Here is a 22,163-nt window from a genome sequence, read left to right on the forward strand (position 1 = left end):
ACTCTGTATAAAATGCTTTGATAAATTCAGGTTAAGTCAGTGACAGATCTTCTAAGTTAAAAAGTTTCTTCTCCATTGCAGCTTTAAAAATTTATCTGGATCAGTGTACCTTAATAAACCAGGCAGACAGTTCACCAGTGATTCATTCCCAGGGTTTCTGGCACAACCACTGCACAATTTGCTTTTTCCCAGCAAACACACCACACACACAGTAACACCCCCATTGGCACCTCTCCAATAAATTCTACTCACCTCTCCCAAAACAAACTCCAAGTCACTGAACTGTCTGTTTTCCCACAGCCTTCCATAGTCTTCATGGAGAGTGCATTTAGGGTAACAAGAAAACTAAAAAAATAAAACCCCACAGAAGACAGAATTAATTTCAGTGGCTACATAAACTTCAAATCTCACATCACTTGGAAGCAGAGGAGCCTGAGGTCAGATCCCCTCAGGGTCTGCAGCTTCCTCACAAGGGGCAGTGGAGGGACAGCTTCAACCTCTGCTCAATCTGAGCAGGGACAGGACCAAGGAAAGGCTGGAGCTGTGTCAGGGGAGATTTAGGCTGGATCTCAGGAAAGGTTCTTCCCCCAGAGGGTGCTGGCACTGCCCAGGCTCCCCAGGGAATGGGCACAGCCCCGAGGCTGCCAGAGCTCCAGGAGTGTTTGGGCAGCGCTGCCAGGGATGCCCAGGGTGGGACTTGGGGGTGTCTGTGCAGGGCAGGGGCTGGACTGGATGGTCCTTGTGGGTCCTTCCAGCTCAGGACATTCCTGATTCTATGATTCTATAACCAGAAGGGCCAAGGTTACATCTACAATCACTGGATTTTGTTCCTAACTCAGCCTCAGTGTAGCACATAAAGTAGAATGTCACAAGCAAACCAAACACATGCAAGGGCTTCCCCCAGGGTGAGGTTAAGGACAAATAACACAGTGTAACACTGAAGAATGGTGCCTCATCACAACTTTCAGATATGAGGATTTGGAGGCTGGGAGTCTCACCTGCTCTCAGGACTTGTCTGAGGGTGCCATGCAATAAAAATAGACTCGACTGTATGTGGGATTTAATCTAGTGTGAGTATCCTGAAATTAAAAATTTCAATTCCCATAGCTATGTCAGATGGGAATGGGAGAGCTGCATGGAGATAAAAGCACAATACAAAACTGCCCCAGAGCCCTGAACAGGACAGCACATGAAGAGGAACAGCCAATTTTAATGAAATAATATTTCAAATTCCATCTGCTACACTTTTCAATGATTTGTCAAAATTGTCATGATCTCTGTACGACTTCAGAAGGCACTAGAGCGCTTGACCTTACCAAAATATCTGTCCAAATAACATTTCTCAAAAGATTTTAAAGACAGACATTGACCTTTGAAAGCTGAATCTGAAATACAGAGGCTGCCTGCAAGAAGGACATGGACTAAATGCCATGGAGCTCATGGTGAGCTAAACCACACTCCACAAACAGGACTCATGGAATTGGTGTGGAAGTGAGTAAGTTTATCAGCAAATTACCTGGAACCTGTACATCTCTCCACTTCTGATGTTATTGTCCACTGTGCCACCAAAGATGTACATAGCATCTGAGATAACCGCTGCTGCATGGAAGAGTCTCCCACTGGGTAACTGGGGAGAGAAAATAGGGAATAAGCAGAAAGAAAAGGACAAAAAAGGCAAGGTAATAAATAAAAGCCTATTCTTCTGCCAAGAAAAGGATCTGCTATTAACAGATCAACAGTGAAAAGGGAAAATCACAGAACATCTGAATTGGAAGGAACACACAGGGATTGTCGAGTCCAACTGTTAAAGTGCTTGGGGATTGAACCTGCAACCTTGGCATTACAAGGACAAACCAATGCAGCCCAGGGTCACACACTCACACACACACACAAACAGACACACACGAACAGACACACGCACACACACACACTCACACACACATTCACACATGCACATTCACACACACCCACATGCACACTCACACACACTCACACAGGCTCATAGTTACACACACACTCAGACATGCACACACAGAAGCACACTCAGACACTCACACACACACACACACACACACACACTCACACACTTGCATCCTATGACTGACATTTGCTGTTTCCTAGCGTGTCTAGAACATATTGTCCAGTCACATTTAAGAACTGCATTCACTGCACTTCTAACCACAGTGGTACCTCCACAGGTCTAACTATCATGGCAGTTACAAAATGTATCATTTACAAATGACATTAAAGCCAATGTCATTTTCCACATAAACCCCACACATACTTCTAGAAATAAGCAGATTCTGCAAATGTGAGCACTGTGCTTATTCCAAATGGTGTCAGCTTATTCCAAATGCTGTCAGAACTTGAAAGGTGAGTGATCATCTACCTCAGCAGGACTGAGCCCCAGGCCTGTGAGTGCCCACCTCCCCTACAGCTTGAAGGGCTGAACCATCTGGCTAAGGCCCCAGGAATGCCCAGTGCTGAACAGGAGCCCAAGGCTGGCGCTGTTGGCAGAGCTGGCACCTCAGAGCCACAGCTCTGCTCTCCATCCTGCCACCTCCACAGAAAGAAAAGCCCCCCACACTGCAGCTATTTATAGGGCTGAGGGATCACACCATCCCTGCAACAAACCCTACCTCAGAGCTGCAGCTTTGGGTGATTTTTGAAGAGTCACTACAAGCCAAAGCCACCATGACCCTCCTGCAGAACACAGACTGCAGCATTTTTACTCATTTCTTCTGAGGCTACACAAAGGTGTGTGAACACATCAGCATATCTCACTGAGAGCTCACAGAAAGCCTTCAAGTGGTGAGAGAAACTTCTTTTTTTTCCTCTAGTTTGATCAGGCTTTTCGTCTTCCAGGCAGTAAATCTCATTAAATCTTTGCCTACAAAATAAAAAGCCCTCTGGTATAAGAAATCTTGGCTTCTTGTACATATTTATAGACACCACTCAAGTAAAGTCAAACATGAAACAAGATTATGTTTATCTGGAGAGGCAGATTTTCCAGGAAAGCATGCTGACTGGCAGTTCCCATTCCCACCAACTCACCCCTCTCACCACAGTATCACACAAGAGCCTCATTTAGCCTGTTACTCACCACACTTTCCATGACTTGTTCTTCTCCTCAAACTACAGCTTTTAAGGAGACAATCCCCCAGTCAGTAACTAGGACATGGGTATTTTTCTCAGATGTACAAACCACAGGCTTGCTCACCTGAAAAGGCACATTTGCCTGTGCCAGTTTAACAAACCCTCTGGATTCCTCTGGATAAACAAGGTGCCTTCTGTATCCAGCATGTTTCATGGATACTTTATCAAGGAAACTGCAGAGTTAGCTCTAATAAATACTGTGATGGGTTATGGAATAACACTGATCTGTCAGTACATTCCTGCCTGGACCCTGTTCCATACCTCTCTGAAAGAGGATGAGATTTCTGTCAAATATCATCTATTTTCTATGGCCTCTGCTTGTTCTTAGCAATAATCTCATTAACCAAATAAGATGTACTGATTGAAATAATCAACCATATTACAATGGGTTAAAAATACATCTGTCACCCTCATCAACTGGAGCTCCAACCTCATCCCAAAGTAACCAGTTTGCTTGCCAAGACCCATTCCCACACAGCTAGGCAGGCTGGTGTTAGCTGTACTGTAACATCTTCCTCACAACTAACTGCAACCAAAACCAAACAAAAAGAACTGTTCTAGCAGAGCTCAAATGCAGCCCACCTGCTTTACTTATTCACGTAATTTTCCACTTTTTTTAAAAATAAATAGTATTTTAGTATTGCTTTTAATTGAAACAATTCTCAAAATTCTCTAGTATTTAGTTTTTTAAGATGCCATTGAATTTAACAACCACTTTTTTTTTTTTTTAATCAAAAAGCCTTACATCTTTGAAACAACTGATGCCAGAAAGCAAACATGAACCACCTGACTATTTAACTAAGTAAGATGTACTTGCCAGTCACATCATATTCAACTCCAACAATCTCTATGGAATGCTGTAATGATGATTTTTCTTTTGTAATGGTTGGTTCTGGCCAAGGAACCAGAGCTCTGCAGTTACTAATAACTTAAGTAATCAAACAACTTTACTTTCTAAATACACAGACCACATTTTTAAAGACAGAAATGTTAAACATGGAATGACAGCTTGGAACAGAAAAGGCCATGTCCAGTTCTCAAAACATTGTGCAGCTGAGAGTTTCAGGGTGTTTGTTTTACTGAATCAGAGCAGAATTCAGGCCAGCAGAAACCCCCACGTGGAGACGACAACGTTGCAAGTGACATTTTGGTGCCACCTGCATGGGGAACAATGCTCAGCCCTCCCAGGAGCAAGGGTTTGGCCACAGCAGCTTTGTTCCAGAGCAAGGAAGGAAAGCTGGGCCCTCAAGAAAAGATTCAGGAGGAAAGACAGGTAAACAGAGCTCAGGAGCACAAACAGCTGTTGAGACATTCTGGTCCCCATCCTCATCCACCAACACCAGACACCCAGAACCTGCCCTTATCTTGGATTTTTCACTGGCAGATCTCCCAGGCTGCCAAATCCAGCTGCTGAATACACTCAGCCCAGGTAGAATTTGTAAGAAACAGCTACAAAATACCTTCTACTTTGCTAGCCAGGATGCTCAGAAAGGATGAGAGGAAATGGCTCAAATTGCAGCAGGGAGGTTTAGGTTGGATATTAGAAAACATTTTCTGCTTAAAGGCATTAGCACAGGCTGCTCAGGGCAGTGACAGAGTTACCATCCCTGGAAGTGCTCAAAAGGTGCATGGCACTTGGGGATATGGATCAGAGGTGAATGTGGCAGTGCTGGATGAATGACTGGACTTGATTATCTTGAAGGTCTTTTCCAACCCTACCAGTTCTGTAATTCTATGACTCTAATTTCATCTGCTGGCACAAGTCCAGATGGTCCTGTGTGAATCCAAAGGGATTTGTCTTTCTCATTCCTGTTACATACAGGAATGCTAAAAATCACAGACAAAGAGGCACTGCCAATCTGACTGTATTTGTCAGCTCTAGATCCTGTACTTACCTCTCCATCCATGTGATCTCCTTACTTTATTAACACTGCCTGACAAAGAAATTCTGGATTCAATCCTGACAATTCCAATGATGGGGGCTGGCACATCACCCTGTTTCATCTGCTGGAGTGGTTTCTGTATTTAAGGTTAATGAGATTTGCATCTGAGGATCTTCACAAGCTGGAATCTTTGCTTTCAAAAGCAGAGCTCATTGGTCACCTTTGCTTCCCTTTCAGTACACCCTTCCACACTGCAGGCATGATTCAAGCCATCATTTTCAAAATAAAAGTATTTCACAAGTCTTTTTTCCTCTCATTTCTTGTGCTCAGACTCACACTGTAGCCTGTCCAGACAGCACAAATGGAGTTTGTCCTGTGCTGCTCATCAGGCTTCTAATTTGACTCCCAAAGCTGTGTATTAAAGTTGCCTCTCCCTGTGCCAGAGCACCCAGCAATCATTCAAATAGGTGAGATTACATCTCTGAGCATCACCTCTGGGCCTGAGCACATATACTTTAAAATAAACTCAGTAATACCTGTGCAAACCCCTTCATAAACTCATTGATTTACATTTTGATCTCACCAGGAATACATTCAGCTTAGCTTGAAGTCCCTAATAAATTAAGTTGAAGCAATGTAAAGTCAAATTAAATAGTGAAAGAAGTAAAATGAATCATTTCCACTCAGGGGTCAATAGTAGCCTGCTCTGTGCAATTTAGAACTTGCACATGCAGAGCCAAGGCTTAAATGGTTCTTGGATTACGGCTTAAGTTAAATAGCTCATGAGAAATTGCAAAGGGGAAAAAAAGGAGTGGAGAAGAAAAGGCATATATGAAAGTGGAACTTCTCTCTCCTATAATAGGTTTAATTTCCATTTTTAAAGTCTTTTTCACTTTCAAGTGTTTCTTTATTTACCTCTGAGTCTGCTGTAGGTCTTTGTTTTACTGTTGCTATGCTGAAATCTCAACCAAATACATCCCAAGGTTATTTTAAACCCCATTCTCTCCAGGGCACAGTGGGAGCTTGCTCTGGGGCAGAAACCCTCTCAGACACTGCTGGGTAGGACACCTGGTTACAAGGTTTGAAAACAAAAGTGTGTAAAAGTATAAATGGAAAGCATGAGAGACTGGACATGGGGCAGCAGTCCTCTGCAGCTGAAGCTCCAGAAGATCATCCCTGTGTACCCAGAACATTCAGGGTCAGTCCAGAGAAAGCTCTCTGGTCCTGTTTGGAGCCCACCACTGTGATTGAACCATTAACATTTTAGCTGTGTGGTTTCCTCAATGTTTGTGCAATGACAGAGACACACAGCAATGAAATCTTTTGCATTAGCTGCTTTTGTCTGCCCTCTTCCTCCCAATGGCTCTTCACAAATCACAGAATCTGAGACTGGCTCAGGCTGGAAGGGACCTTAAAGCTCACCTTGTTCCACCCCCTGCCATGGACAGAGACACTTTCCCAGTCCAGGCTGCTCCAAGCCCTGTCCAGCCTGGCCATGGACACTTCCAGGGATGAGGATGAGGAGCTGAGGGGTTTGCTCACAGGCAAAACACAGATCACAAGCTAAGATGTTGAAGAGGGAAGATCCATCAGCTATTCCCAAGTCTAAGACAGCCTTCCCACATTTTGTCTTGACGAAAAAACAGGCCAGATGGATCACCCCAAAGTGACAACCTGTGTTTTATGTCAAAGCTGACTGACACACTGGAAGAGGATGAAGTAAAGCCCTTTCTCAGCTGGCAGATTGGGAGCACACACAGAGCCATGGCTCGCTCAGCTCTTCTGGACAGCCAGCAGAACTGGGTCAGGGACAAAATTCAACCTCCTTGTAGTGAGATTCACTCTCTTGGCTGTGAGGAATGCATTAACTATGCTATTATTGCAGGCTGTGACTGCTTGTGCTGTTGCAGTGCTTATCTTCTCTCTCTGACTCCTTTCTCAGAACATTTTAATGTGCTTCAGTGCTTTTGGTGAAATTTCAACATTATGGGCAATACTAGGCCATTGCTAAAATCAAATCCTCTGCAACTGTTTAAAGGTTCTCCTTTCTGTCGTGGGTTGACAGCCTTTATCCCAATATCGTGTGTTGTGTCTGGCAGCTGTGCCTTTTCTCTCTTCCCCCCCCCCCCCGGCCGTCTTGCTGCGGCGGGGCGGGGAAGAGAGGGGGGAGTGTTTGACCAGGCCTTTTTGCTTTTGGCTTTTGCTGCTTGGCTTGGCTAGCCGCTTTGCTTGCTTGCTTTCTGCTTTTTGTGCTGTTTTTTTTTTCCTTTTCTCTTGCTCCCTCTTTCTTACCCTCCCCTGAAGATACTGGACCGGCTCCGGACGTGACCTGTAGATGTCCAGGACACCCGAAGCTTGCAGAGAAGCGCCGCGCCCTCTCAACACACAGTCTGGTTTTTTCTGTTTTCTTTTCTTTTCTTGTGTTGGGGAGTGTTCTTTTGTTACTTGTAAATAAATAGGTTTTGTTTTCCACTTTGCTCCTCCGAGAAATTCCTTCCCGAACCCGGTGTTGGGGGAGGGGTGGTTGGAGGTTTGTTTTGTTTTTGGGGGGCTCCCTTTTGGAGGTTTCCCCTAATTTGTCCTAAACCAGGACAATATACTTTTTGGTGCGTTGGCCGGGAAAGGGAGGCCATAAAACAGTGGAAAAAAAACCTATAACAATAATATTTTGGTTTTGGCTATTTTGTGGGCATATCGGTGATTCATAATGTCATTTGGAGTGGAAGCTTGCCGGTCGTTCTGGTCCCTAGGGGTTTTTGAAGTTTTAATACTTTTGTGGTCCCTGGGGTTATTTCCTTACCCAAAAATAGCTCTGATGTTGGCCCTAATAAGTAGCTTTTGTAAGCGGGGGGCACTAACCAGAATAGTCATTGTGCTGGTCTTATGTATGATGATGTGTCGGATAAAAATGCTGGACTTTATTTCAGGAATGTATGGACAGTATCTCTCAGGTTATTCGTGACTGTGAGACGTGCGCTGCCATCAAGCAGGCCAAGCGGGTGAAGCCCCTCTGGTCTGGGGGGCGGTGGTCTAAGTACAAATACGGGGAGGCCTGGCAGATTGATTACATCACACTGCCTCAAACCCACCAGGGCAAGCGCTATGTACTAACCATGGTAGAAGCCACCACGGGATGGTTGGAAACCTACCCTGTGTCTCATGCCACAGCCCGTAACACTATCTTGGGCCTTGAAAAGCAGGTCCTTTGGAGGCACGGTACTCCCGAGAGAATTGAGTCGGATAATGGAACTCATTTTAAAAACAATCTTATTAATACTTGGGCTAGGGAACACGGCATCGAGTGGATATACCATATCCCCTATCATGCACCAGCTGCAGGGAAAGTGGAAAGGTATAATGGATTGTTAAAAACCACCTTAAAAGCATTGGGTGGGGGGTCTTTTAAAAACTGGGAGCAGCATTTGGCAAAGGCTACCTGGTTAGTTAACACTCGAGGTTCCACCAACCGAGCGGGTCCTGCTCAGTCTGAGCTCCTTAATATAGTAGATGGGGATAAAGCCCCAGTGGCCCATGTCAGAGGTTTGTTGGGAAAGACAGTATGGATCAACCCTGCCTCGAGTATACAGACAAACCCATCCGTGGGATTGTCTTTGCTCAAGGACCAGGTTATACATGGTGGATAATGCAGAAAGATGGAACAACACGGTGTGTACCTCAGGGAGACCTGATTGTGGGATGAGACTCATATATGAATGTCATTGTTTGTTGAATGTGAGACAGAAGGAAACTGTAAGTGTCAAAGGTCTGAGCAAGTAAGATGAGAGGAATGCGTAAGTGTCAAAGGTGTAAGTGAAATGAAAGTTTTTATTGTATATTCACGATATGGGATAAGGGGTGGAGTGTCGTGGGTTGACAGCCTTTATCCCAATATCGTGTGTTGTGTCTGGCAGCTGTGCCTTTTCTCTCTTCCCCCCCACCCCGGCCGTCTTGCTGCGGCGGGGCGGGGAAGAGAGGGGGGAGTGTTTGACCAGGCCTTTTTGCTTTTGGCTTTTGCTGCTTGGCTTGGCTAGCCGCTTTGCTTGCTTGCTTTCTGCTTTTTGTGCTGTTTTTTTTTTCCTTTTCTCTTGCTCCCTCTTTCTTACCCTCCCCTGAAGATACTGGACCGGCTCCGGACGTGACCTGTAGACGTCCAGGACACCCGAAGCTTGCAGAGAAGCGCCGCGCCCTCTCAACACACAGTCTGGTTTTTTCTGTTTTCTTTTCTTTTCTTGTGTTGGGGAGTGTTCTTTTGTTACTTGTAAATAAATAGGTTTTGTTTTCCACTTTGCTCCTCCGAGAAATTCCTTCCCGAACCCGGTGTTGGGGGAGGGGTGGTTGGAGGTTTGTTTTGTTTTTGGGGGGCTCCCTTTTGGAGGTTTCCCCTAATTTGTCCTAAACCAGGACACTTTCTTACTCTCAGCTCCTCAGAAGCCCTCTTATATTTACAGAATAGATTTATAACTGTGTAAATGTTAATTTTCCTCACACTCAGCTATGAATGAGCAGGTATTATGGAAGGAAATTGTTGCACTGAACTCAAAAGGCAGTAATGGTGAGCTCAGATTTCTTTCCCAACCCAGGAACATCAATGAGCTTCTCTATCCTTCAGTATCATTAAAAGCTCAAAGCCAAAATGAAATAAGACCTAAAGCCATCAACAAACCAACCTGCTGAACCAACATAAACTAAGAGGTAAAAGAATTATCTATTTTTCTCTGAAAGTGGAAGAAAACCAAGCTACAAAAGGTCCAAATGAGCTGTCACCACTGGGAGATTGGGAGCTGTTGATACCTGAGATGTTTTCACACTGTTACACCAGGCAACAGCATCAAACTCAAACAGATGGACAGACAGAGCTTTGGATTGTCTTTAGGTTCAAGGAGGTTTAAGGATTTAAAATGTTTTCCCATGCTGGGTGCAGACAATCTCTGCTTTCAGACAAAACTGGAACAGACACATGTTAGAGTGAACTTCAAGACATGCAGCTCTACAAATGAAGGGAAGCAGGGAAATGCTGAAGGATTTTACTGAACCTTTCCATAGGCTGTTGTTCCTTTATTGGGCATTTCCTTGGGCTGTCATTCCTTTCAGATTATGGCAACAGAGTCATTCAGTTTATCACTGCAGGTACTCAAGAGTAACCAAAGTTTCTAACCTAAGAAGTACCTTATTAATTTTAAAAATCTGGCCTGGTGTGAACTTTGGAAACACAGCTAACCATGAGCCAGGCAACTGCACTGCTGTCCCAAGAAAGTTATAGAGAAACTCTTCCTGGAAGCTACTTGTACCATATGAAAGAGGTGACTGGTACCAGTCAGCAAGGAGTTACCAAGGGCAAATTTTTCCTGACTAACCTGATCACTCCCTTCAAAATGCTTCATGGGTTATAGGAGGGCACTGCATTCTCAGCAAGTCTATGCTTGATAGCCAATTGTCTGGAGCAGTTGAAATGCTGGAGGCTGATATTCCAAAGGACTTAGCCAGGCTGGAAAATGGGCTAATGGGCACCTCAGGAGGTTCTGCCAAGTCCTGTCCCCAGGAGAGTCATTCCTTGCAATGGTACAGGCTGGGGAATGGCTGTCCAGAACACAGATGTGGTGGACAGGGAGCTGCAGAGGTTTAGCAGCATCCTCTGGCAGCACAGCCAGCAGCCTCTCAGCTGCTCCAGCAGGCCCAGGGATGGGACTTGTCCACCTCTACTCACCCTTTGTAATCCCCAGCTGAAGCACTCTGGGATCCCCAGTACAGAGAGGCATTGACCTATGTAAGTCCAGAGGAGGGACACCAACATCAGGGTTGTGATCAAGGGCTGGAGCACAGGATGATGAGAGGAGAGAAGGCAAAGGAGGCACCTTCCTGCAGGGAACTCAGAGCTGCTCTTCAGAGCTGCCCAATGGGAAGAGAGGAGCCAGCAGACTCAAATCAGCACAGGAAGCTCTTTCTTAGTGTGAGAGGAAAATGTCTTTGATCATGAGAGTGGACAAGTACTAGGAGATGGCTTCCCATGATAGTGGGAAGCCAGGAGAAGCTGCTGGATATCTAAGCCGGGAGATACCCTGGGATGGGATGGGATGGGATGGGATGGGATGGGATGGGATGGGATGGACAATGCCCTGAGCAGCCTTCCTCAACCAGACCTGCTCTGAGCATGAGGTTGGATTCAAAACCTTGGAAGTCCTTCCAATCCACTTGCTTTTGTGATTCTAAGACTTCATCCTGTTATTTAACATGTTGCAGGGCTGGGAGCTCAGCTGTGCTCTTGTTACAACAGAAATTTAATTTACATCCAAGATGGAAACTTAGCTTTTACTTTTCCTCTTTGGTGGTACAGACAAAAAAACAGGGAATAAAAGCTCCATCCCAGACACACAGAATGAACCTCTTCAAAGGCTATTTCCATTCCTTTGCCCCACACAGGGTCAACAATACTTATTCTGTTTCTGAGAGAAAAAAATTCCAGCCTGTTCTTAGAGATTTCTTCTGGTAGACTACTCAAGACATCTCATGAAATCTTAAACACTACACTAATGCCAGAAAGCCAAAAATATTTTGTCTGCAGTTTATTTATTGAGATTTTATTTATTGAGATTGTCATAACTACATAGTCAACATAAATGGATCTATTGCAGCTTAAGAATGATGAAAAGCAGAGGATCACCTCTGTAAGCATCATTTCCTAATATGGAGCCATTAATACAGAAAGAGACTGTCAGGGATTGAAGAAAGAAGATAGAAAGAAACCTACAACTTAGCAAAAGCACAGAATCACAGGATGGTTTGGGTGGGAAGGGACCTTAAAGCTCATCTTGTTCCAATCCCTGCATGGCAGGGACCCCTTCCACTGTCCCAGGTTGCTCCAAGCCCTGTCCAGCCTGGCCTTGGGCACTTCCAGGGATCCAGGGGCAGCCACAGCTGCTCTGGGCACCTGTGCCAGGGCCTGCCCACCCCACAGCCAAAAATTCCTTCCCAGTATCCCATCTAACCCTGACCTCTGGCAGTGGGAAACCATTCCCTCCTTGTGTTGTCCCTCCAGGTCTTTGTCCAAAGTCCTTCTCCAGCTCTCCTGGAGCCCCTTTAGGCACTGGAAGGGGCTCTAAGTTCTTCCCAAAGCTTTCTCTTCTCCAGGTGAGCACCCCCAGCTCTCCCAGAGGGGGTTCCAGCCCTCAGAGCAGCTCCGTGGCCTCCTCTGGGCTCTCTCCAGCAGCTCCAGCTCCTTCCTGTGCTGGGCCCCAGGGCTGGGGCAGCTCTGCAGGTGGGGCCTCACCTGAGCAGGGCACAGGGGCAGAATCCCCCCTGCCCTGCTGCCCCCTGGGGGATCAGCCCAGCACAGGGGGGTCTGGGTTAAATCAACACACACAGAAGAAAAGTCATAATAACAAAAGCTTGTACCATTATCAGCTGTGGTTATGATAAGTGACAGGGGATGCAACAGAGACATCCTTTGCAATTGTGCTCTACACTGAGGATGAGCTTTTTCCATCTGGCATTCACTGGAGAGCACAGAATGGAAACAGGAAGGTAAATCTATTGACAATGACATCCAAACATGTGGCAGCATAACCACAAAGGTCAGGGTATGAGGCTGCCTGTAATTTATTTACAGCTGTGATAATAGTAAATGTTATTTCCTTTAAAATTGTTTTAGTACATATCAGTTGCAAATTTAAAGAGCAATGTTAATGTATAATTCATCAGAGGGGATGAGGCAGTTTGAAGAACAAGGCAAACTCCAGCCAAATCCAATGAACACACCACAAAAGATCCTATATTGAAATCTGACAACAGCTGACAGAAATCCAGTGACCAACCATTTGCTTCTCTTTGGCATGTGGCATGCATTCAAAAATCCAATAACCACAATAGCACTTTTGGGATCTTAGTTTGACTTCCTGGATACACCAACCTACCAAACTTCTGTGAAGAGGTACTGAAATTTAAATTGTTTTGAGGAAAACATTCTTTTTAAAAGATATCAAATCCTGGTTTAAGTGTAATGAAGACTTTACAAAAAAACCCCAAAAAACAGATAAAATGTTCCAGTAAATAATTACTTTCATTCTTTAGAATTTGTAAACATTTATTTTCCTTTCTTTTTCAGTCTGGATATTTCTAGTTTCAAACTGAAGTGGCTGGATCTTGTTTTATCTTTCACTGACAGATTAAAAACCCTCTGTTCCCCAGGTAAGCCAGGGAAGATTTAATTTCCTACACCTGAAAGAGACTTCAATTCATAGTTGGTCACACTGGGCCATCTTCAATCATTCTTCTCTGAACATCCTCCCTGTTTGCAAACACAACGTGGGGAGATATTATACTGGATATATACACAAGGATCATGTATTTATGTTACTTAATGGCACTACACTGTGTGTAGAATGAAGAATATCACAGCACTTGCAGCCATTTCAGACCACCAGGAGCTCTCTCAGCTCCCCACAAGAACTGGGAATTTAAGTGATTGTTTTCAGGGATGCTGTAAGGGAAACCATGGAGCCCAGACCACACACTCTGTTCATAAATGTATCCTACAGCCAAACTGAAACATGGACTGTTTGCACCCACCTTAAGAAGAAATCAAATCCCTGAGTGGACTGTTATTATAACCAGTAATTGGCAAAATTCTGGACAATTAGCAAATATTGGAGGAAAGCTGTGATTTTCTGTTGTCTTTCAAGGTTGGTGGCATAAGTTTATCCAGAATAACTGCTCCTCAATCAAAAAGCATATTTCAACTCCTTCTGTTACTCAATTTTATACCACCTTAATGCAGGTCACATTAAATCTGTCTTGTTACAATTCCTCACCAGTGAGTGAGTTACAGAAATATTCCTTCTGCCTATCATCCACATCATTTGCATTTTGCTTTCTCTGGGAGAATACTGTAAAAGGATGTAATAAAGAACACCCCTCAGAAAGGATATGAACACAGAACTGACAAACAGAAGTGGAGCTGTACAATAGTATTACCTACAGGTACCCTGATGTGCAGATTCTTATAAACACAAACATTTTCAAGATGTCTCTCTCCAGTTCACTGAGCACAGACCTGCAAAGGGCACTGGTATGAAGCTCCTACATTTTTAAAAAAGGATGCAAGCCTGAGCACTGCACATTATTTATAAACACCTAAAGTATCAGTCTTCCCTCTGGATTGTGAAATGCTCAGTTTTATCTCTCCCAGCAGAACATGATACCTTGATAACCACCCTGCCCACGTGTGAGGCAGATCCTGTTAGGGGGCTCACTGCAGGAATTGGGGCATTGTGCACACAGCAACGTGTTTCTCTTGCCTGAAGGTACCTCAAGGGGTGTAACTAATCCCTGCACAGGGGACTGGGGCAGACTCATCCCCAGGAGGATGACTAAGTAAGTCCTTCTAATCTTCCTCAGCTGCCCACAAACCACGTCACTGTAATCTGTCTGAAAAACCTCCAAAACTGAGCCTCCAAGTAAGCCCAAGAAGGTTACCAGCACATTAACCTCCCTTTTGGCTTATTAAAAGAAAAATTAAGGGCTTTGAAAATTGGAGATTTTTACTGCTCTTGGCTTTGAAAGCCCTAATTGTGAGACTGAAATGTTTCCCAGAACAAGTTTTAGAGATTTCCCTCATAACTTCAGGAGAGATGGATGACTTGCCAGTCCCTGCAGCCACAGGGAGATGATGGAACTGTGAGGAGGGAGAATTTTCTTCTTCCTGACATAACACCCTGCCTCTATGAAGGCAGGGGCTGCTCCAAACATCACCTTGGATTCTGTGGGCTGTGCTCCCTGCCAGACCCAGAGCTCCTGTCATTCCCTGCAGAACACTCCTCTCTGTAGCACAAGCCATGACTGCCACGTGCACGTGTTTGTCACCTGTGCAACACAGGGCACTTTTCCTCTTACTGCCTGCTGATTTTTTATGCTGCTCCAACCTTCTTCAGAAAGTAAAAGATATTTTGAGTTTAATAGAAAAACTTGAGGAAACAAAAAAATCTATTTCTTGTTTTTGACATCCTTCAGTAGCCCTGTAGAAAGAAAATCCAGCATGCCAGGAAGCCTTGGCAGTGTATGCAGGCAGGCAAGGACTCAGACAAGACATTCCTGTGCCTGCCTTAGAAAAGGAGAACCTGCAGCTGTGAAGATCATCTCAGCAAGGATGGGGAATAGCTCTGTGTGCTCTGTACAATAATGTATGTACATGTATTATATATAGCTTTGAGGAGCTACAGACTGCAATTGTGTAGCTCAGCAAGGATGTCCTGTTATCCACTCTGGAAACATCCTAAAGCATAAAATGGCAGCTCCTGGTTTATTTTTGAAGTACTGACTTGCTCCATCTCAGTCTGCCCTCTTCTTCTCAATAAGCCATTTCCCATCCTCCATCCCACAGTGAGGCACTACCAGGAATTCTGAGCACTCTGGGCAGATAACTACAACAGGTCCATTGCCAGATCTATTCCCAGGTTTGTTCTCCCTGTTTTCTCAAAATGCAGAAAATGCCAGACTGTCTCAGGGCACCTACAGCACCTGACACACAACTGCTGTCCGTGGTCAGGAAGTGTCTCTAGGATCTTCCTAGTACTCACTCCACTTTGCTGTAATTATTGCCCAAACTGTGCCCCCTTTTTCCAGAAAACAATCCCAAGATTCTTCAGCCTTGTGTGACTTGTCACCTTCTGTGTCAGCCATAACAGGGTAGCACAGGACATACAAGTTCCACCTGACACCTGTTCCTGCTACTGGCACTAACAGGTCTGAAAAGTCCAAATCACTCCCTGATCACCCTGAGAAGCTCCTCAGGGCAGCCTAAGTTCAGAGAACAAGACTGGAATGGCAGTAATGACTCTCCTTCAGCATAAGCAATCTCTTCTGTAATCTCTTTTGCCAAGCACAGTAACAATCACCACTGAATTTATAGCTTAATCAGCACCAAACCTTATTTTGGACTCCAGAAGCTTTAGTCACTCCATGCTAAACATCCAAAAGAAGAAAGAATTAAGGATATGCATCACATGACCATAAGTAAGAAAGTAACCTCACCACAGTGAGGTGGTCAAGCAATGTTGTAATGCAGCATTTCTAAGATCATACCACATAATACAGAGCAAGCAGAGCAAATGCTACTATCCATCAAGTGGAAAGGAAAAAACTCAACTCTAAAAGTCAAGGTAGGTCATTCTGCTGCACAATAACAGAGGTCACTGTCACTTCACACACAGCAGAAACCCTCAAGTGCTGAGACAGCATTGCACTTATTGACTTCTACTTTGTTTCAAATTAACATGAGTAATTTTATTCACAGAGATGGATAAAAAAGGAAAATCCAAGTTCAGAGCGTCCAGGGAACAGGATGGTATTAGAGATTCATTGCTACCTTTAGAAGTCTTTGCCGAAAGCTCATGGAAACTTTAAGAAAATTATTCTGAGAAATTACCTAGTTATGACTCCAGAAGACACAAAACAATTTAAAACTTACTTAAAACACCAAAAGTCTGCAGTTAATCAGTCTTTCAGGAAAATTTACTATCATGTGTTTCAACATCACCAGTTTCACCTCCCATTTCTACCAAATCAGCTTCTAGATGCTGTACCAGAGAAAGAAACTACAAAATACAACATGGGAAACATGGACAACTAACCTGGGATTACAGACAGATGAAGAAAAGAGCTTTGAAATCTGAAATGAAATTTAGCAGGGGATAACTCAGGGAATAATGCTGGTTTACAACACTGCCAGGAGCAGGTCTGCTTCTGGAAGCAATAAGCAACTGTGTCCCAAAGAACCAATGCCTGCTGAAGCCTCACTTGTCAAATGATAACAGTGGCAGGAACAGAACAGGTTCTACAGTCCTGAAGGCAACTGTGGCTTTAAAAAGTTGAAGAAGCAGCTTTATTAATTTCATGTGACAATAAATCAGCTTTGTAAAGCATTAAATAGGTTGCTGTGAAATCCTTTGGTCAAATAACAGTTCCCAAGGAGGCCCAAGTGCATGGTTAATTTTGAGCTCTGTGTGTGGGGGATTCTCCAGCTCATCCAGGGCTGTCTGCAAACACAAACCCACCAAACTCCCCACACAGCTCTGGGGCTGAGCCCTGTCACACCTGTGCTGCTAAATCAGTAACTCTGCACCTGATCCCAATGCCTGCAACACTCAGTGTCTGAGGTGCAACCTCAGGCTGTGCAGTTGTGTGCAGAGCACACACACACACAGACAGACACACAGACAGACAGACAGACACACACACACAGACACACACACACACAGCATCTCCTCCTGCAGAGCAGCTCATACCCTACACCCACTGTGACCTCAGCTGCAGTGCCTTAACATGGTTTAAGGTAAAATCTAGTCACATTATTAAACACAATGAGTGCTGCTGCTCCAAAGCCAGGCATTACACACACTGGTATGGGCTTCAGGGAACAACTGCTTGTGCATTCTGGGATGAAATGATCCTCACTTACATGACCTGAAATATGCACTGAAACCAGGTGAGCCCTTGGCACTTCTGCCTGGAATACAAGGTGATCCCAGACAGGATCTGTGAGTGTGCTTTGAGAAAAAACCAGACATTTTATCACACAACCACTGCCTTGCATGAGTGGCAAGTAGCAAAAGAAACAGATTGATATGTTCATCTTTCTTTCTTTTAAATATTGTCTCATTTGGAGTGTTTCCTTGGCACTTGGTGGTCTACAGCCTTTTGATGTCCATGTAAAAATAGACATTTTTAAATTTGTATCTCTTATTAATGAAAGTATGTTAAAACAGCCCTTTCTGAGCCTCCATATTACTATTTGCCAGCCACACCTCTATGTATAATCAGAATTTATAAGATTTTATGCACATGGGCACTACAGTGTCCTTCAAATCAAACCTTGTCTAGTTGTGAATTCTGCTTCAAGAGGATCACACAGCCAACCAAAGAACCACTGGTACACACTGAATTAATTGTCCAGCTTTTGACTGAACAAATGATTGAAATGCATATCAAAGTGTTTCATGGTATTTCTTTAAAACGTGTTAAGAGAAGTTTTAGATGTGTCAACACTGACTAATTTTTAAGCACTGCTACCCACAATATTTGAGCTGATTAACCATCAGTGGGAAGGAGTTGTTACTATTCAGCTAAAACCCAACGCTCTTGTCAAAAAGCATCCATGGCAAAGATGAGTCAAAAAAAGAAGGAGCACAAAGGAAAAACCACAAGCTGAAGGTTTTACCTCACTGTCTGGGCTGGGCTGGATGACCTCCCATGTCTGGGAGTCCACATCATAGCAGTGCAGCTCGTTGGGCAGGGTGTTGTCAGCAGCACCGCCGAACACGTAGAGGTGCCGGTCGAAGGCCACCATGGTGTGCCCGTAGCGGCGCTGGGGCGGGGGCGGCGAGCCCCGCAGCAGGTGCTCCGTGGGGATGCGGGTCCAGCTGCCACACAAACAGCAAACACGGGGTTTTTTACAATGCTTTAAATTTTCTAACTCTGTGCTTTGTTGTTGGGGAAGATGAAACAGGAAAGCCTTATAAATATGATTGCCTATAAGGGAGATTGAAATGAAAGCAAGCTCTGAGATCCCTCAGTTACTGAACTACTGGAAAACAATGGTGTGGCCAGCTGAAGGTAATTCCCTTTTGATGGAACAACACCCTCTGCCTACAGACAGTCCAAGGGGCAGAGCAGACCCTGCCAGCCTGGCAGAAGGGTCCAAAGAAGAGTTTTTAGAGTTTAAAATGTAACACAGTATGGTAATGTCATGATTCTTATAGGCTGTATGTAAATGCATACAGCCCAGTACAAGATTTGTATCTTGTCCTATGTCCAGTCGGCTGTCTGTCTCTGCCCAGACATGCATAGGATGGCTCTGGGGCAGCCCACACTTCAAAGGATGAGTCTGGACTCTTCAGATTTTCAGTCTTCAGATTGTTTATTGTTTCTTATCTACAGAATTTTCTTTCTGCCCAACAGAGGTCTGACCAGCAAAGCAGCCAAGGGCACTCTGCCCTCCTACTGGGCATTAGTCTCTTTTTATACTAAAAACTACGTACATCATATTTACCTTTATTTCCCAATGCCTTTCACCCATATTAGCAAGTGCACCTTCACCATGGACCAATCCCAAGGCGCCAACATCACCATAGAAAATGGATGACAAGAAGAAGAAAGAAGAAGGACAAGACATGCCCCGATCCCTCCATCTTGTCTCCATAACCTCCCTGTACCAAAACCTTAAAATCTATATTTCACCCTGTAAATACATCATTCTTGCACCATTAATTCCCAAGTGACTCTCATGTCCTCAAAAAGGTGGCACATCCCTAGAGGGATTGAAGTCAAGCCACCTGGCGCTCCTGGCAACATTCCAGGATTTCCGAGCCCCCCAAGGGTTCTCTCGGTAACTCTGGACATCCAGAGTGACGTGCTGAGTTCCCACAGTATGAGATTGGTTAGTGAGAATTCGAATATTCAGCACAGAAGAAGATTTATTGCATTGTAATGGGAACCTCACTCTCTTACCATTCTATGCTCTTATGCTTTTACTCCTTACCCTCTCATCCTCTCTCCCCCTCTCTTCTCTCAGTCTTGCTCCAGCTGTGGCTGGCAGCTCCCAGCAGGGCCCTTCACCCAGGCCCTTTGCAATAACCACAAGTTCCTGACCTGGCTTCAGAAATCTCTCATCTCTGTCCGTCCCCACTGTCCCACCCCCGTCACTCCTACACTTCATCACCAGGACACAGAGTGTTCTCCCTCACTGCCCTCAAGTATTACATTGCACAACTCAGGCAGTCAAGGATTATGTGGATTTTGCACGACTTAACTGTCTACACTTACATCTTTTCCTTGAATTCAAACTGGAAGAGATTATTGGTAATCTTTGCTCCACTCTGGCCAGAGAAAACAAACATCTTGTCTTTGCAAACAGCCACGGGAAAATTACAGCAGGAAGGAGGAATTTCACCGCTTTGTTCAATCTGAAAGGTAATTAAGTTCAGAATGAGAAATGTATTGTTACAGTGCACAACTCCACGTGCTGAGGATGCTGCAGGCCATGCTCACACAGGTGCAGCCAGGGTGAGCACATGGCATGGGCCCTGTAAATCTGGTAATCAACAGGTAATCAACTCCTGCTGGGCTTACATGTCTGATTTTCCCTGGATAAAAAGATTGGGAGGCCATGTTTTGAAAGCTCTCAGTACTGCAAGGATCAGGACTTTGGTCAGCTGGCCAGCAAAGCTCCCAGTCTGTGTCAGTGCCCTGAGTGAGAATGCAGTGGTCACAGTGGGAATGCAGTCCCAGCACAGCAAATCCCCCATGGGAAGTCCAAGTCCAGTTCACAGATTCACAAGCAAAAAAATCACCCTTTCATACACATTTGGTTTTCCAAATACCCAAACCAAATCAAATTTGAACTGCTTCTTTTCAGTGTGGATCAAAAACACATTCTGGAGAAAGAGCAGTGCAGTCTAGCATGGGAAATTTTAAATAATTATGCATTAAAACCAAAAAAGAGAATTTTATGTGTTAGTTGAAATTAAGGCTTCTTACCTCTTCCCAGCAGGTCAGCTCTCTGTCCTGCAGGCCTATTGTCCACATGTCATTTAATCTGTGCCATAACACAAAAAATGCTTGATTTGAAACAATTCATTTTTTGCAACAGTGTTGAAAGGGCAGAAATCCTATTTCATCAACATTCCTCCTGCACAGGAAGAGACTCCTACTTCCACTGATAGAAAAACAATTCTTAAAATCCCTTTGTTCTATACCTAAATCTTACAGCCCCACCCCAGCTTGCTTTAGCATCTTTCTAGTTACAAGTACCCTGCAGTTAACAGCTACAGTCTGGAGCTTAAGGATTTGAGCTATCTAATCTTCAGGATTTTTACAAAATACCCTTTTTTACCCTGATCATCCCTGTTAACTACTGAGACTGACCACAACAATTATTGACATGGCTGAATCCTTCCTTAAATACAGAAGAGGACAAAGCAGGTAACCTGACACATCTCTGTGCTGTTCCCAGAACGAATTACTCACAATAATTACAGATGTTTCCTTTGTTCAAATGTGCCTGGAGGCTCAAGTTCCATAAAAAGACAATTTTTTAAAGTGATTTGACATATTTAACATAAATTAGATAGCTCCTCTCACCTACTCCTTCCTTACAGCTACTCAAGGCCTGGGGGGACTCCCTAAGCTGGCACTGAAAAATCCCACAGTCATGCATCCTATGCCAATTCCTCCTCCAGAGATAACAAAGACATCCCATCTGAATTCCTGGTTATCAGCAGTTCTCCTGGAGACTTTGTGGAGCTGGACACAAAGCTTCAGCTGTTTCTGAAGATTCTTCTCAAAAGAGGAGGCAATTCAGCTCCTCATTTGTGAAAATCTCTGTTCTCTCATGATGAAAATATTGTATATCAACATAAATTACTCCTCAAGTTCATCATAATAGAAAAAAATGGCATGTCCAGAATTGACTGTTTCCTAACAGACCAACAGCAAATGCAAGGAGCCACTGTGAGACCAAGCACCAGGCTCCCTCTCACATCTCAGCACCACTCCTTTACAGTCTTCCCCCACACAAAATCCATTCTCCCTTCAACCCAAATATTACATATTTCCAGAGATTTCTGAGAAAAAACTGACACATTGCTCTTAGTTGTGTCAGATGATTTCATAGCAAATCCAGGCTCTGCTCTCTAAGTATTCAGCAACATCAGCTGGCCTGTGCTGGGGATCTTTCAAGAAATGTGCATTTGCCAAATACCAAAGATCATTTTGCAGCCTTACAAACAAGCATGCTGTCAAATTACACATCCACAGCCACTCTGAGTAACCAGATCTTGAGGCTTTAAGCACACACTCATGTGAACATGAACCAGTGAACTGCAAAAGGCAATGCTCAACAACAGACTGGGTTTGCAAAGCTCCAGCTGAGTGTTTAAATCTCTTGGAACGTGGAAATGTCTCTACAAAGGTGGAAACTGAGGGGCTGGGATTTCCCAAGAGCAGTCAAGGAGAGGGTGACAGTGCCCCATACCGTGCATTGCCATCATATCCAGCAAAGATCCACAGCTTGTCACTGTACACTGTTGCACCATGAGCTGACCTGGCCACTGGCAACCTGCAAGGAAGAAAATGCAC

General features: G+C 44.4%; 1 protein-coding gene across 1 annotated transcript in view; it reads right to left on the reverse strand.

Moving 5' to 3' along the window:
* Window positions 1–22,163, reverse strand: part of LZTR1 (leucine zipper like post translational regulator 1) — a 39,587-nt gene that overhangs the window by 13,907 nt on the left and 3,517 nt on the right. Inside the window, exons 6-11 of the mRNA XM_058819312.1 lie at window positions 22,060–22,143; window positions 20,565–20,622; window positions 19,851–19,990; window positions 18,247–18,448; window positions 1,517–1,627; window positions 253–345 (exon numbers count right to left, since the gene is read on the reverse strand). Coding sequence (XP_058675295.1) covers window positions 253–345; window positions 1,517–1,627; window positions 18,247–18,448; window positions 19,851–19,990; window positions 20,565–20,622; window positions 22,060–22,143 — 688 coding nt within the window. The remainder of the gene's footprint in view (window positions 1–252; window positions 346–1,516; window positions 1,628–18,246; window positions 18,449–19,850; window positions 19,991–20,564; window positions 20,623–22,059; window positions 22,144–22,163) is intronic.

Source organism: Ammospiza caudacuta, chromosome 24, assembly GCF_027887145.1.
Source record: "Ammospiza caudacuta isolate bAmmCau1 chromosome 24, bAmmCau1.pri, whole genome shotgun sequence".
Classification (NCBI taxonomy): Eukaryota; Metazoa; Chordata; class Aves; order Passeriformes; family Passerellidae; genus Ammospiza; species Ammospiza caudacuta.